This window comes from Lupinus angustifolius, chromosome LG16 (genome assembly GCF_001865875.1).
Source record: "Lupinus angustifolius cultivar Tanjil chromosome LG16, LupAngTanjil_v1.0, whole genome shotgun sequence".
In the NCBI taxonomy this organism is placed as follows: Eukaryota; Viridiplantae; Streptophyta; class Magnoliopsida; order Fabales; family Fabaceae; genus Lupinus; species Lupinus angustifolius.
The window spans coordinates 9,759,563-9,777,046 of record NC_032024.1 but is presented as its reverse complement, the minus strand read 5'-3'; the positions used below and the strand labels follow the sequence as shown (position 1 = coordinate 9,777,046).

At 33.6% G+C, this 17,484-nt stretch overlaps 2 protein-coding genes and 1 pseudogene across 2 annotated transcripts; 2 read left to right on the top strand and 1 right to left on the bottom strand.

Moving 5' to 3' along the window:
- Positions 576 to 2,432, top strand: LOC109329299 (annotated as a pseudogene).
- On the top strand, positions 5,926 to 6,477 carry LOC109329095 (ethylene-responsive transcription factor ERF098-like). The gene has a single exon (XM_019562764.1). It carries the CDS (start codon positions 6,079 to 6,081, stop codon positions 6,475 to 6,477), a length of 399 nt encoding a protein of 132 aa, XP_019418309.1. The 5' UTR covers positions 5,926 to 6,078.
- LOC109329094 (cellulose synthase-like protein D1) lies at positions 7,872 to 15,087 on the bottom strand. The gene is made up of 6 exons (XM_019562763.1): positions 14,319 to 15,087; positions 13,301 to 13,730; positions 12,099 to 12,482; positions 10,465 to 10,840; positions 9,609 to 10,011; positions 7,872 to 8,859 (listed from the first exon to the last, which is right to left on the bottom strand). Exons 1-6 carry the CDS (start codon positions 14,891 to 14,893, stop codon positions 7,899 to 7,901), a joined length of 3,129 nt encoding a protein of 1,042 aa, XP_019418308.1. The 5' UTR covers positions 14,894 to 15,087; the 3' UTR covers positions 7,872 to 7,898.

The window sequence follows — 17,484 nt, the reverse complement described above, 5'->3', positions numbered from 1 at the left end:
TAGTGGAATCATATTCATGCAAAATATTGGGATGAGGAGTTAGAATTATGTTATCAGATCAGAGAAAATGATTCAGAGGGGTTCTCATACAATTGAATTATTAGTTTTAGTCAAAATTTGATGTTGTATTTCAGTTTTGTTGACACCTTGCTCTAATCTAGATTTACCTAAAACTGCTGGTCATAGTAAACTGCTGGTCATAAGAGAAAGTACAACTTCTAGGAGGATAGTAAATCCTCCAAGGAAGAAAGAGTAATGCAAAGGGTCAAAGCAATGCTGCATATATTTTACATCAAAGGGTAGAAGGGCGGCTCAATGCATGAGGCTCCCACCTACTGGGGTCTGGGGAGGGTAAATTTTATGTAGCCTTACCGTCACAAGAAGAGAGACTGTATTTAGGATTTGAACCCACACCAATCATATCACAAGGCAAGCAAGCTTACCGTTGCGCTAAGGCTCACCTTCATTTTTACCATCAAAGGGTCTAGGGAAGTATTACATGTGCATATTATCTTTCACAAATCAACAATATGCAGTTTAGGGAACTTTATTACACTCATTGACTTGTTTACTGATGTACCACTTATTTAAAGTGTCATGGCATCCTTTTCTTTTATTGTGTACTTAATCATATAATTGTCATTGCCATTCCAGGTACTGCTGTTGTGATAGTCTTTCTGGTTACCACATTGCTTATGATTTTAATCATGATATTAGTGTGGCGCTTCCATTGGATTCTTGTCCTTATTTTCACTGGCTTATCATTGATTGTGGAATGCACATACTTCTCTGTTGTACTCTTCAAAGTCGATCAAGGTGGATGGGCTCCCCTTGCAATTGCTGCAGCATTTCTTATTGTTATGCATGTTTGACATTATGGTACAGTGAAACACTACGAGTTCGAACTGCACAGTAAGGTCTCAATGACATGGATTCTCAGGCTTGGCCCAAGTTTAGGACTTGTTCGTGTCCCTGGAATTGGATTAGTCTACACAGAGCTTGCAAGTGGAGTCCCCACATCTTTTCTCATTTCATCACCAACTTACCAGCCATCCATTCTGTTGTTGTTTTTGTATGTGTAAAATATCTTCCAGTTTACATTGTCCTAGAAGAAGAGCGGTTCCTCGTTAAGTGGATTGGACTGCAGAATTTCCACATGTTTTGATGTGTGGCATGATATGGCTATAAAGACCTGCACAAGAAAGATGATGATTTTGAAAAAAAACTCTTTCAAAATCTTTTCATGTTTGTTCGGCTTGAGTCTATGATGGAAGATGGGTCAGATTCAGATGAATACAGTTTATATGAACAACAAACAGAACAATCAAGAGATGGCATCTTGAACAACTGAAACATGGCTTCACCGAATATGGATTTAACAATGTCATCAGTAGATTCAATAGTATCAGTCAGATCTCCATCACGTGCAAGCAACGAGAATGAATTTGATGAACTTGAATATTTGAACAACTGCAAGGATGCTGGGGTGGTTCACATATTAGGAAACACAGTGGTGAGGATAAGTAGAGAGTCAAGATTCTATAAGAAAATAGCTATTGATTATATATGCATTTCTTAGAAAGATATGTAGGGAGCATAGTGTGATCTTCAGTGTACCTCATGAGAGTCTCTTAAATGTTGGTCAAATTTTCTATATATAGCCTCGGTTCTCGGCCGGCTGTCCCCCATTTCTATGGCCCCAAATAAGTGAGATGTATCATTTGTGAGTTTTGACTGTCATTTTGTGCACAATTGAATATAGTGTAGCATAGAACAAAACCTTTTTTGTTGTTATATTACAATCGAAGGAAATGCCTTTAGAATTACTTGGGGCAGTTATGTGTTGAAATTGAATTTCATTGGATGTTCAAAATGATCACTAAGTTTACCACTCTTCAGCTCTTTCTTTTAATACTGGTTTAACTTAATAAAGAGTACTGAAACATGGACATCATAAGCAGAGTCAAACTATCTTTCAGGATCACCTGGTATGGTGGGATATGGCAGAAGAGATATTACTACTTACTATATTTAGAAAGTAGAAGCATAAGTAGGAATATGAGAGGACAAGAGAGACTGAAGATTCAATGACAACAGATAGGAACAAGGACAATTTTAAGACTATTGGACCTCTCTGTGACTGTGTACGGGAAGAGTGAAGAGACATAAGTGAGATACCAAGTCTTGAAACAAAATATTAAGATAATTGTTCTATGAATCTTTTCCACTTATAAACTTTTCCACTCATCTCGCATATCCTATCATGAGCTTGTAACCTCTCTTTTATTACCGACAGATATCATTGGTGATGGATTTGTATCATGAGGGGCAAGACTTCACTCTCACTTTTGCTCTTCTCTCCTTCTCCCTATAATCTCTTCCACCACCACTCTTTCCTGCTACCACACCTAAACATGGTCTCCTTCCTCATTACTCTTTTCTGCAAGCAGAGGAACATTGCTGAAACCCCTTTTATCAGTAGAACAACATTATATTTAAATTAAGTTGCGTTGCTTAAGTAAGTCACAACCAACATTCAATAGGAGAAGTAATGTGTTCTTTGATAAGCAACAATTTGATTAAATGAATAAATAGTTAGGAGAATAAGTGGTACTCCTATCCACAAGCTAATTAGGCAATATTATTAAAGATATGGAGCTCGAGACCCACTCTTCAAAAGAAAAGGAAAAATCAGTAAAACGAGCGTTAAGAATGTTCCACGAGTGAAAAGAGATAAGGTACAATACCTCCTCAAGATGAAAAGTTGCATGCTCAAAAATAACTTTGTTTTTAACCAACTAAAGACACCAAACAGTGACAAACTAAAATGATATCCATTGTTGTTGAATCTTTTTCGCCATCCGAATCATATTCATATGGTAGAAGAAATTGCTTTTGACGTCATTAGGAATAATCGAATAAAGACCAAATCAAGAGTAAAGCTTTTGCCAAATAGCATAAGAAGTAGCACATGAAAAGAACAAATGGTCTGTAGTTTCTTCCATCACTCTACAAAAAGCACACCTAATTGGGGCTTGAGCTGCTATGACTCCACTACCAGCAAGGTTTGAACGTGTTGGCACACCTTCTAGTGATAATCTCCACAGCATCTCATTTTTGGTGGAACACAACCTTTTAAAGAAGACATCTTTACTAATTGTAACCTCATTATTAAGAACTTGATAAGCATTCCTTAGCCAGTAGTGAGAAGTAATATTAAGTGTTATTTTGAATGAATTGATAACTCATATGGTTCAAATCATGTTTCCATGTGGTCCTAGTATTATTTTTCAGATGGGCATGTAACTAATACTTGATGTTCTTATTTCATTGAATGATGTCTAGCTACCTAATCAATGTACCTGACCACTATCAAGAAAAATGTTCTCCATAGCATAGCCAAGGGTTCTATTCCATTAAAAGGAATTAATTGCAATTTTGGGGTCTAGGCTATAGAGTGGAGGTGAGAGATAGGGTGAAGTAGGGGATAAGTTGGGTCTCATGTTAATATATATGTGGGTAGTGGAATGTGAATGTAATGGTGTTTGGAAAGAGGGAACAATCAGTGAGTTGTTTAGGCTGAGGGTTAGGGTTATAGTATGTGATGTTTGAGGAGAATCCTAGATTAGGTGGTTGTGGAGATAAAAATGTTATACCTGTGATAATATCAGCAATGAACTCATGTCAAACATTTTGTTGCTCCTTATTTTTTGTAATTTGCCTTGAAGAATTTGCATTTGAGTTTTATCTCCCTTTTTGTTAGAGGTTTTGGGAGACATAATTCAAGAATGAATGGCAGCATATTTTAATACCTGAAATAACATAAGAAAGATTCAATAGACAAGATCTTAGTTGAATCCGGTTTATTGCATAAAATAGTTTGATCTTTGTTAACTTTCTTCTCCCTCCTTACAATTATATAGTAGCATCACTAAAATTAGAGTTAGCTCTAATTGAATCTGTGAGCTTGAATAGTCTAGGGTCAATTGATTTAAGACATCACATAATTAGGTAATCAAATGGACCCTTCGTTCATTCTTATGGGCATTTGTTTGTGAGTATTTTCATCTTAGTCAAATGGACCTTTCCATCATCCTTATGGGCACACGTCAATATACTTTCACAAAGCTTATATAGACAAAATGTGTCTCACCAGAATGTCAAACCATTTTTTTAACAGTAACTTTGACTTTTGCTTAAAATGAAATTATCTTTCTGCTTCATATTTGGACTTTTAAGCCACGTTTTCATAACTTTTCTTAGTGTAAACATATTATATTCCTTATTATAAAGTATCCTAGAAATGTTTATATACGAAATTTTAAAATTATATAACTCGACTTTTTTATTAATCTTTAAATGCATATTATAGTTATTTTATATACATTAGGTGTCGACCGGGGCACTCCGTGCTGATCGACCCGCATTCTTATTTTTTTATATAAGTTATAAGTATAAAAAATGAAACATATAAATTCGATAGAAAGTGTAAATTTAAGAATATAAGATATAATAATTGATATGATACACACAAAACTTTTATAAATTTCGCGTGCATCTAATCATCATTATTAAGTTGTTGGATATATTTTTCATGTGCTATTGTTTTATATTTGGGTTGAGAAAGAGATAAGATAAAAAAAATGTGTAGATGAATAATAATGTATTAATAAAAAATGGAAGTTTCCATTTATTAAGGAGAGAGGTTAAAAATGATAAAAACAAATATTAAAAAAGGAGGGGAGGGGGTCAATTTAACTTATTTTGGAATATTGAGCATTTTTTAAAAACAAATATTACGTGAGTAATTGATGCTTTTTAAAGTTTTTAACAGTTTTATTAATAATCTTACAAATTCAACCTTGAATTTATTTCAAAAGGAAAATAGTATCTACTAGATCTATACTCATCATCCTACCTATAATAAAGTAATATATGTAACAAAACTGTATACTTTTTACTAATGATTGTATGATTGATTTATAAGTGAATAGTTTTCTTAAAATTATAGGAAAAGTCATTTGCATTTAAAATCAATTTAATGCCATTAAATATAATTTAATTGTCCTTAAAAGTAGTGTGAAAAGTGAACTTATATCCAATATTATTATAGTTGTGGGTTCCAGTATGGTAGTTCAATAACGGAAAACTTCATTTGTGCAACATAAACTTGGACATCTAATGAGTTGTTTTGTTGTTGTCTCTTTATTCTTTTGTAAGATAAGGTGGGGACAGAAAAATATAAATAAGTGTATTATAGTATAAAAATGAATTTTGTTATTTAAACATTTAAATTTGATAAAATGTTTCTTATTTATTTTTTATATTTATATGAAAAATAAAAGACTAATAATTCGATTCATGTGAGCAACACTTATTAAGAAATATAGTCACACTTTTCGAAATGGATTAATTTCTTAATCTATTTTAGATATGAAAATATTGTTAGATATGAAAATATTGTTATTAGTACAAAAAATAATAATATAAAGAATACCAGTGTCAAATATGTAGTAAAAGAAATTGAAAGAAATCCCCTTTACTACTGATGTAAGGGAAAGATAAATTTTTAATTTATTTAATTAAAAAATAATATTAAATTTACACATTAATTTTTTTGTGTGCATGTTATAATCCGGGTTGGACAGAAATTCCGGATCTCCCATACGAGAAAACGTGTCCCCTATCCGAATGTGGCGGGCTGGCGGCTATTCCGAGAGGTACCTAATACCAAATCTAGAAAAGTACCCTTTCCCCTTAATGTTCAATTAATGTTAATTTCATGAATTCCATATCTTGTTACATTAACCCCTGTCCCTGTGCATCATACCCTGTCCATATAATTTTGTTCCAGTTCATTACACTCTAGTTATACAATCAAATTTATACACTTCCTCGTTATAGCTTCTAGTTAAGAATGTAGTCTTCTCCATTGACAAACATAGCAACCTATATATACGTAAGTGATTAACCATGCATCCATATATCGAAAAGAAAACAAACCCAAATAAAGTGGTGTAAAAAAGAGAGAAAAAAACTTGACTTTTTATATAATCAATTATATCTAAAGTTAATTAGATGGAAGAGGAAAAGAAGGGAGTGGAAGAAGTAAGATACCGTGGTGTGAGGGTAAGGCCATGGGGTAAGTATGGTGCAGAGATAAGGGACCCAACAAAAGCAAAAGGAAGACAATGGTTAGGGACATTTGATACAGCAAAAGAAGCTGCTAGAGCTTATGACCGTGCTGCTATTGCTTTAAGGGGTGCTCTTGCAGTTCTTAATTTTCCTGATGAGTATTATTCTCATCTTCCTTTTGTATCATCAATATTTGGTTCTTGTTCTGATGATAATAATGGCATTGAAAGTTCTTATTCTGGTAATGGAGAATGTAGGGAAGTTATTGAGTTTGAGTGTTTAGATGATAAGGTGTTGGAAGATCTTCTTGAACAAGAGGTGAAGAAAATGAGTGAAGAATAATGTAAGAAGTGATTGAGCTACTTGTTTTAGTGGGTTTTTTTTATAGTATTTTTGGTATGGAATGTGTAATGATTAGTTAATAACTGGACTTTGTTTGTTCAGCATGAGATTGGGACATCTTCCCTTTTTAATAATCACTTTTTTTTTGCATGTTTCATATATTGAACTAAGGTGTCATGCTTTTAATACTGTGAGATCGTTTTATTTATATATTTTGTGAGCAAAATAATATTTTAAATGAGCACCCCCTATCATGCTCCAATGAAGACAGACAAATATTGAAATTTGATCAAAACTAACCCTATTTTTGAGTTGAGTTTTGGAGGAATAAAAGACTTCAGAGTTATCTCACTAGTATATTTTATGGCTTTCAAGTTTATCCCTTTTCATTTTTTCCTGCAAAATTCAACTCACAAATAGACCATAAGAAAAGCTAGCTATATATAAGTCCACTAGTTTCAATCCTATTTACCTAAGTTATATATATGGCTTCAGTGCATCTTTAGATATTGTACTAGGCCAAATATCAAAAGTTGAGTTGAGCTTTTGTTTAACAGTTTCGTCCAAAAATGCCCCCCACTCTACGTAAAAGACCTCAGACATGCATGCTATATAGAAAACCCATTGAAATAAAATTCTGAAAGACAAGCAAACAATTTGTTGATAGGGACTGTGAGAAAACATTTTGACTCTAGAACCCATTCATTTTTTTCCCCTATTTGTGCGAAAAAAATTACGTATAGGTCTTGTAATAATATGGAGTACTGCTTTCTCATTCACTCTACTCTGAGAAGATGCTTAACAGTGAAAGAGTTTCTTGGATCGTTTTTTTTTCTTCCAAAGATCCATTCATGCTTCAATGTTTCGAGCATGTTTTTTCTTATATTAGAGTTTACTATAATAAGGAATTTTAGTTAAAGAGTTGTGTTTCACAAAGGGAGGAGAGAAGGCAGGGTGTTTATGGAAGAAAATAATAAGAAGGTGTTATTCACACACTTCATGAAGATTAAGGGATAAAATACATATTTATAAACATTAGGGTATAAAACCAATGTTAGGGGTAATATGTATTTTCCAAATTTTAAGATGTTATATGTAATCAAATAATATAAATGCTATTTTTTCTCAATAAAAGCTGTTCTAGAGAATTTCAGGGTAAAACTGTCTACATAATTGTGTATTAATAAAGCAATTACATGTTTGTAAACATTATACATATAATATACAGAACATATGCAATTTCAAAAGACCCTTCCCCAAGAAAAGAAAAAGCCTTTTTCTGTTGTACATTTCTCACCTTTCATGTTCTTTATATTGACACTGCATAAATATCATACCCGATTTCTAGTTCCTTTTGTCACCATGAAAATTTCCTTAAACTATATATGCATAAGCTTCCAATGTACTTATTTGCCATAAACTCATATCTCAATATTTCCTCCTGATGCTGAGCCAACTTGATCAGTTGGAGGATCAATTGAAATCCAAAGCAATGCAATTGTAATAGAAAGCAACCCTGCCCACACATAAATAATTGTAGGTACCCTTCCTCTCCTACCCATCAACCCTTTAGCAAAAGGGTACATATGTGACAAAACCCAAAAGCTAAAGAACAAACTTCCCATAAGCTTATTCCACTGTGGTATCACACTATACACAGTCCTTAAACACCCCATGATTACAGCCACAATGTTAATGATGATAATTGTTAATGGCATGATGAAGAGACTTGTCCATTTCACAAGGTATAGATCAGCATAGACATCATCTACATCTTCACCTGCTGACTTAGATGTTAACTTAAATGAAATCTCTATGCCTGCTATGACTTTTAGCAGACCTTGTATGACTGCGACAAGGTGCGCGCTACTGCCACCGATGACCCAAAATTGCTCGTTACGCCACCATTCTTCGAGTGCGATGCCTGACCACTTTACTTCGAGAAGTGAGATGAGAGTGAGGCAGATAGTGATGAGGAGAAGGTATGTGAGGAAAGCTATATTTAGGCCTTGGACTATGAACTGTCCGGAGAAAAGGGACAATGCAGGTAGGAAGCAATATACGACTAGAAAAATCGAGGTGAAAGGGTAGATTCCAACATTGAGGTATGAAATTCTCTGCAAGAACTTGAGGCGTCTGCTTGCGAAGAATGCGTTGTTTTTCGAGAAGAAAATCTCTACTGAACCTGTGGCCCATCTGAGCACTTGATGTAAGCGATCGGTAAGATTTATAGGCGCTGTGCCACGAAAAGCATCTCTTTTTGTGATGCAATACACTGACCTCCAACCACGATTGTGCATCCTATAACCTGTAACCACATCCTCGGTCACTGACCCGTAAATCCAACCTATCCTATCACCCCATTCTGTCTTGTCCTCATACCTGCATTAATGCATCAAAGTCATTGCTTCATAGTTCTTTTTTAATCACAAAATAATGCTTGATGAAAAAAGTGACAGGTCTTGGGAATTTTGACAATTTGCATACTTATTGAGACTCTGATGGATGAATGATCCTGCCACTTTATGTTATTACGCAACTCTTGAATTTAGTTGAATTTGTCAAAATAGCTTTTTAAAATTGATCTGAATGTAATAAATGCTAAATAAAGAGATAAAAAAGCAAAGGAAAATGATGTTTTTGCATAACTGTTTTGTACTTTTTTCACATTTGATCCACCTGATACAAAATATTGTTAGTTGGTAGTTAATTAAGATGGTTATATAGGAGTTTGATGAATGTATGCACCATAGAAATAAGTCAAGGAAAACAATGTAACACAAAATGGAAATTTACTATGAAATGTGAATTAATTTTGGATTCTTTCGCCCTATGTATTATATATAGTTAATAAGGATATTTATATAAGAGTTGATGAATGCATGTAATGTACAAATAAGTGAATGAGACCAACATAACACTAAATGAAAGTATGTGATGAAATGTGAATTCATTTTGGAGTATTTTCCCTATGTATTATACATAGTTAATGATGCTAACAATCACTTATTATAATATCAATAATCAATTACTAACACCTTCAATAAAGTATATCAGTGTGTATTATTAATCATTGTAAAAATGTTTAGAATTTTGTGATGTGCAATAGTATTTACTAGCAGGGAAATTACCAGCATGAGATAACAGCAATTGCCTCCGCGACAGTTGGAGCATCCAACGGTGAACGTGGCATGAGCAATGCTCCTGGTGGCCTACCATTCTTAATAGACTTGTGATCAGCAAGTGGCCTTGCTTGGAACTCGGCTACAGCTATGCTATCCGTGAACATGGTTGAGCCTCCAAACTTCTGTGGGAAACCCACTTCTGAATCAGATGTCAAGGGTTGCATTTCATCATCAACATTTGATCTTGCTTGCAGTGCATTACGGTTCACCTTGGTTTTCACTCGACCAAACACGCCCGTGTGCTCAATGAATCTCGGTGGTTCAAATCCATAAAGTGCATACCTCCTAAACATGCAACCTGTCCCCACATACATTGGTCCTTGGAGACCATCCAACGCTCGCATATTTCCTAATGAATATACATTGTTATATACTGATAGATACTAATAGTGCCTTGCAAATCTTAGCAGAGAACAGAGATATTCATATGTTCCTGTGAAAAACTTCCGGATTTTGCTATTAACATTCTAAGGATAGTTCTGAAGAAACTTAAAATAAGTTGTTTTGATGAAAATTTGAACTTGTCTTAATTTTTAATGTATTAAAGATTCTATTTTTCAGTCTTGAGTTGTTCTTATTTAGGTGTTAACATAGCACATGTTAGAAAAGAAAGTAGTACTATGTTATCTCTGACTTCAATTATGTGTCATTGCAATGCATTTTAATTGAAGCAGAAGACTGTAATAACCTATATATCTAAATTGATATGCTGGCTGAAAAAAATACTTCACCATTTATTTTACTTCAAATGAATAAGGCTAGCTAGCTATATATAGGTGAAGCCTGAAATCTTGAATATTACCATCAAAGAAGACTGTGTTGTGATTTGCATATCGATCAGAGGGGTCGATCCCTTCGAATCTTTGGGGAAACTGTATGTAACATATGCGATCACCACCACGGTCCATCATGAAGCACATTCCCTCCTTCATAGCAAGGGAGTTGTAGATGTAATGGTCACAATCCAAATTGAGTATAAAAGGGCCATTGGACAATATTGCAGAGGCTCGGACCATGGCGTTCATTGCACCTGCTTTCTTGTTGTGATCATATCCGGGTCGCTTCTCTCTCGAGACATATGCAAACATTGGAATCCTGATATCTATGCCTGTGAAGTCTAGTTTATTCTCATCTGCATACCCCATTACTGGATCATGTTCGGGGACCTTACTCATTATCTGTAAGTAACAAACATGGACACTGAATATGTTTAACATACATCCTTTAAAGTCACCTCATTATTTAAGGTATCTTAGAATTAGTGTGCTAAGAAGGAGGCGGAATATGCTATAGTTAAATCTATAAGGTGATGCAATTAGATTGTGATTATGCAGAAAGCTGTGGATCATGGTGCTGTTAACTGCAGACTATGTATATGTGAGCCAATGATATAAACATACTTTCTGGTGTAACTATCTAAGGTGTTGAAATCTACAAGCAAGTGTGCAAAAAATGAGGCGAAGTTTGCTATAATGAAATGTAGAATGTGATATTAGATCCTAATTATCATTAACTATGGTAATTAACTAACATTTAGATATAGTAACATCATCATTACAATGTGATAGGCTTAATGCACCTAAGTTTCTTAAGTGGATTAGATTTATACCAAATTTCTTACGATAGCTTGTCACAATGGCAAAGTTGTTGCTTAATGATCATGAGGTTACGAGTTCAAATCTTGAAAACAACCTCTCCATGAGATCGCACGATAATCCACAAGAAAGGGGAACCGGGTCATGTGTGACCTGGTTTGTTGAAATCCTAAATTTTTATGTATATAAAAAACAGATCTGCTAGGCTTTTAAGCCAGTTTTTAAAGCCCAATCTCTTTTTCAAGCCTATAAACTTATTAAAACGTGAGTAGAAGCTATAAAATACTAAAACCCTATTTTTTTAGTTGGAATTTGTAGAGTTGTATTATTTTGAATGACCTATGAAATATTATATGAATGACTCTTATAATACTACATCATAATTTATATAATATTACATCATAATTTATATAATACTACCTTATAATTTATTTATTATATATATATAATATTACTTCATAATTTATATGATTTTTTTATTTGTATGATTATCTTTAGTATTATGACTTATGAATATATCTCCATATTTAGGAATATTTATAGTATTATATATATGAATTTTTATGAATATATATATATATATATATGAACTTTTATCTATATATAAGTAGGATCTTACGAGACGTGTTACGATCCTACGTTTACGATCTTTGACTCTATTCCCGATCCCAAGTAAAATCTCGATTTTAACTACCATGACAGGAGTAAGATTGCATACATTTATCATCCTCAAACTCCACTAAGTGGGAGTCTCGTATACTGACTCGTCCTTTTTTTTATACTAATGTTATCTAAGTGACCAAATAGTGACAAAGTATTTGCAAGATACTTAATGTTGTACCTGCAAGATTCCAGCATGGTCACCCTTAGAGTGATCAGCTGTAGGATTGAGCCAAGTCCCTGGCCAATGAGTACCATCAGCCATCCATGTAGCTTTGGTGACTTCAATTTTCTGATCTGGTGGTATCACTCCTCCATTTTTCTCCTTAATCATCTGCTTTTCCTTCTTTTCCTCTCTAGTGTTGTACATTTTACTCCTTTTTTGTATTACATCAGGAAGTCCATTCACTCTGACCTTAAATTCATCATACTCTCTCTTGATCCATCTACGGTCTTTCACGAAATCGGGGCGTTTCTTGTTCTTTGTCGGGTCTTTTTTTATATTGAAGTAAGCATCAGGATTCCTAGGCTCAATGTTGTGTTTTCGACAAAATGGTACCCAGACCTGCGAGTACATAATAATCATGAAATTAATTTATGGTGATATCTTATCATAATCAATCTAATTTCACTAAAATTTCTCACATGTTTGATACAGAGTTCTTCTGTTCTTGGTTACTTTAATTTTTTTCCTTTGTAATTGGTAGTTTATAAGAATTCTAGCACCTTGAGATGACTTTAATCTGTTGCTGTCCTTATTTATTTGGAGAAATTCATAGGGTTTTGCAAAAACAAGAAAATGCTCTTGGTTAGTTAGTCCTATTAAGTGTTTGATAACACTACCAAGTAGCTTATAAGCTATTCAATTAGCTTACTTAACTAACAATAAGCTACATAGTGTTTGATAAAGAGACTTATTAAAATAAGGTACATGCTTATAGGCTAGTATGTAATAAGCCACCTACTTATAAGTTGGGGACTAATATCTTTTAACACCTATTAGCTAATATTACCAAATAATTCTAATTCAATCAGCTGACTTATGAGCTTTCAATTTTCAACCACAAGCTTATATCTTTCAGTTTGCTTCTAAGTAACTTTAAAGTTTTAGCTAACTTATCATCTAAATATGCTAAAGAGATACCTAAGGTGGTAAACATTTAATGATTTGGTGTTTTGGTCCATCTTAGCTTAGTTAATTGTTAAAGATCATTGCTTCACTCACAATATTGCGGTTTTGGCAACATTTGGACATATCGAATTGAAAAATATTTTTTAATCACAAAAAAATCCACACCATAATAGCTGCAACCCACGTAGCAACGACCGCAATCACACTACCACAGCCGCAAGTTAAAAGACTGTTAAGGAATATAAACAAACCTCAGCAAATTTGACAGCTTCAGCCATGGCTTCAAAATTAAGTATAGCACCACCATCATCAGAAATATAGCATGAAAGTTTTTCAATTGGATAATCAGCACCAAGAATAGAAAGAATGGTGTTAGCAGTGACAAGAGGTGGCTCCTTTTCAGGGTCAGCAGTGGACACAAAAACATCCATGCCAGGCAAATCTGAACGACCAGTTGGGTTAGATTCAGATGGTTGATCAAACTTGTCATGCAAGGCACTAAGGTCTGTGCTTCTGTTTATTGGGTTCAGTTTTGGAAGACAGTCAAGTAGCCATGAAAATGCAAACCATATTTCACACACTATTGATATTCCCCATAGCCACATTGCTTCATAGTTTGGGTTACGAATTCGCCATGCTAGGAAAAATGATAGGATTACTATACGGATTACCACCAATACCCTGTTCAAGGAAAAGTTGTTTAATTATTCAGAAAAAATGTTATATGAATCCAAATACTAATCATTTTTGGAGTGCGTGACTAATCCTCCTAACAAATGTCACTTATAGAAATGAAACACTTAAATATCTTGTTGATATTGCATTATAATTGATACAAAGTAACTCCCAATAGTATAATTTTAAGTGTAATATTATATCCCTCCATTTTATCATGATAGAATTAACTTTTCAAGCATAATCATACTTATTCTCTTCAATTTTTTGTTATTTGTATATTAAATAATTGACATTTTTATTGTAAAAAAAAATCCTTATCAATAGCATATTTCTATTTATTTTATCGATATATCTATCTAAAAAATAATTTATGATAATTATTTGTAACAGAAAGGAAAGTGTATGAGAATTTTATGAAGTTTTGTCAACAAAATTATTCATCAACTCTTACTTTTCAACTTTTAACAAGAACTATATTGATAAGTCTCAAACTTTTGAACAAAGAATACATGTTCTAAACCATCTAAAACCTACATTGAGGCATCATTTCCCTCCAGAATAAGAAGAGAAAAAAGGGTGAAAGGTGCATACCTGTAAGGGCTAAGTATAGCACCTGGAATTTTAATTTTTCTAGTTAATGGTTTCCATGGTTTGTCCATAAAATCTGACATACTCATATCTTCCCCTAAAGCACTATCATCTTGCCAAAATGCATTACCAATACCATATGTTCCTTTGGTCTCAAACAACCAACGATTATGATCAAAATCTTGTGTTTGGCTCCTCAACAACATAGACTTATTATTAGTTGAATTCAAAATAGACATCCTCCTTTCCATTTTAGCACCACCACCTCCACCATCACCATCGCCGCCGCCACCTTGTTGAGATTCAGATACAAACTTTGTTTTACTATATGATGACCCAGCTGCATTATCTTGCTTAGAATCAGAGATACCAGGTTGGTTGTCCGGTGTAAGAGGCATCATGACCGTGTAATTTATGTAATCATTTGGGCCTGCAAATTCACCGGACATGTCTATATCATCATCTCTTGAGAGGCTCACAACTCGGCCGCTTGATGTTCGCCGCGTAAACTTCACGGCTTGTGGCGGCCGGCCACCGGATGAAGATGATTTTGGTGGTGATTTTGATGAACCTGTCATCTTTTTTTTTTTGTTTATGGTGGTTAATTTCCTTTACATCAATGTGTTTAATTAGTTTTTGGTCGAAAATGCACGTGTCTTTTGTTGTTTTGTTATTGTTGGAGTTAATTGAAAGGTGTATGAAATTCCAAGCAAAAGTTAAGGTTGTTAGGTTGGTTGATAAAAACAGAAACAAGAAAGAACATGGTATATTTTTTTTCTATATTTTGTTTTATGGAAGAATCAACATTATTTTGAAAGGAGAAAAATTGAATGGTTTTGGAAATGTTTTCTATGGAAATATTTGGAAGTTCAGAATTCTGGCTCGTGGATATCATCCCCTAAATTCATGCTCGACCTCTATTTCCTTGTTTTTGCACTAAGACTTGCAATTACGTTTACAAAAATTAGTAACATTATTTGTGTGATAAAGATTGTAAAACATAAAAAAATGCACATGATGAGATATATTGTATTATTTAACTGGTTAAAAAAATATTGTACTGATGATAAATGTATTCGGTGTATGCTTTGGTAATAAGATATCAAACTTGTTTTGTATTTTTAATACATATTATACCAATGAAAATACTAAAAAATATAATTAATAAATTAAAAAAGAGTGGTGGATCACTTATAATTATACCTGCATGCAGTATGTAACATCCCTCCTTTCAGCACCTTGCATAGGTAGATATTGGACTATATATATATGTGTGTGTGCGCTTATGTATGTGATTATATTTTCTTGATATTAGAATGCTAAATGTTTAATAATTGCTTTGAAAATAAGTTGATCTAGTTAGTTTTAAAGCTGTCCAAGTTTAAAGTCTAGTCATTATTGGGTAATGTATGGTTTTAGAATTTTAATTAGAATTGGTCTAAGTGACCACCTAACCTATTAGATTTTATAATTATTTATTGATGTTGATTTTTGAGGATAGGAAGTTATTATCTTAGTGTTATACTATGATAAGTAACTTAGTTAAAAGTTTCTAGAAAAAGTGTTGGATTTAATGTACATTTGAACTGGATTGTCTGAGAGTGTCTGTGATCTTTTCTATCGGTTCCTTGAGTACTATCATCTATACTCCCCTAGACATTGTTTAAGGTTTTATTAAGGTTTCTTAGAGCACAAGAAAACACATCCATGCACTACACTAATTGCCCAAACCAAATACCACATTATGCATCTAAAACTTTGTTAAATTACCTAATCCTTGCTTAAATCTTACTGACACCCAACCCAAAATATCTTCCTCCACTAATTCATCCCTAACACATATATATACATGACCTTAAGGAGGGTGGGGGGCTGAATTCTCACACTCTCACACCTCCTCACCAACACTCCATCTTCACTCATCTTCTCCACTCTTTCTTCCTAATGTTAGCACCAAGGAGGAAGGGAGAAAGCCTCCATCTTCTTCTCCAAACTCACATGCAAGTGAGAAATCTGAATCCCCAAGGTATCTAGTTCACCTCCATAGCTTTTAATCTACCCTTTCTTAAGGTTTTGTTGGTTGGATTCTCATTAAGATTTCATGAACTAAAAGTGGTGCAACTATGGATTATAGTGTAGAGTTTGCTTGGATTTCATCCTAATTTCTCTTCAAAGACTCTACCCAACCATTTCAAGGTATGGAGAACTAAAATTTCACCTCTGATTCACGAAAAAATGATATGCAAGGATGGTTAGGGAAATCATGCATTGCTGTGGTTGTTGTTGAGTTGTAAGCTTAGGGTTGTGTTAGAAATGATCATGGCTATGTTTAGAACTCTTTGCATGTTGGAAATCTTCTGTGTGCAAGTCTTTGTATCCCAAGAATTTCATGGTGAAAGGGTTTCTAAACCCAATCCCCTCCTTGTGTTGTTGATAGATCCAAAAGGGTGTTTTAGGTGTTGTTATGATTGTTCTAGGGTGTTTAGGATTGAAAAACTCTTGCATGTGTTATAAGCTTTGTTTAACACACTGAACTCATGATCTATAACTCATTCCAAAGGTTAGAACTCGAAAATATTGAAGGCTTAGAAGCCATGCAAATCGGTCCAAGTATTCAAGAGTTAAGGAAACCCTAATATCTTAATTCCTTGATAACTTGAGTTCCTAACATCCAAATTTTACATATAATATATGCACGTGTTCATATTTTAAATTCCTAGCTAAATGTAATTCTTTCAGGGACAAAAAATTCTAAATCCTCACTATTTAAAGGGAAAAACGAAAACAATCCATAGTTGGCACTCCAAACTATCTAATTTTTGACTATATGTTAGCCTATGTTTCAAATTGCCTTATGGTTTATAAATTCTGAGTTTTATGAGCCTAAACTTATATTAGTACTCTGTTTTATGAAGATAAAGTGTGTATCTCAAGATAATAATTTTTCTAAAGCTTTTATGAAGCGAATCCGAGCCTCCTAAGTCCAATTCTGAGTTTTAAACCAATAGCGTCTTTGAAAATCTTTTCGTGCCTAATCAAGATTTTAGTTATATCCAAACTAGATATTTGAGTATGTTCTAATGTCTAGAGCCTCATTTAGGTGTTTTCCTTTATAATCTGAATAAACTTAGTGATATCGAAATTAACTATTTATGACCTAATCAGGTAC

What these genes read in the sequence shown, in the direction of transcription:
- LOC109329094 (XM_019562763.1), bottom strand. Translation starts at nt 14,893, where the DNA reads ATGACAGGTTCATCAAAATCACCACCAAAATCATCTTCATCCGGTGGC. An exon ending in GCTATACTTAGCCCTTACAG is followed by an intron (nt 13,731 to 14,318) that starts GTATGCACCTTT and finishes TTCCTTGAACAG; the next exon opens with GGTATTGGTGGTAATCCGTA. An exon ending in CAACACAGTCTTCTTTGATG is followed by an intron (nt 10,012 to 10,464) that starts GTAATATTCAAG and finishes TATATTCATTAG; the next exon opens with GAAATATGCGAGCGTTGGAT.
- LOC109329095 (XM_019562764.1), top strand. Translation starts at nt 6,079, where the DNA reads ATGGAAGAGGAAAAGAAGGGAGTGGAAGAAGTAAGATACCGTGGTGTG.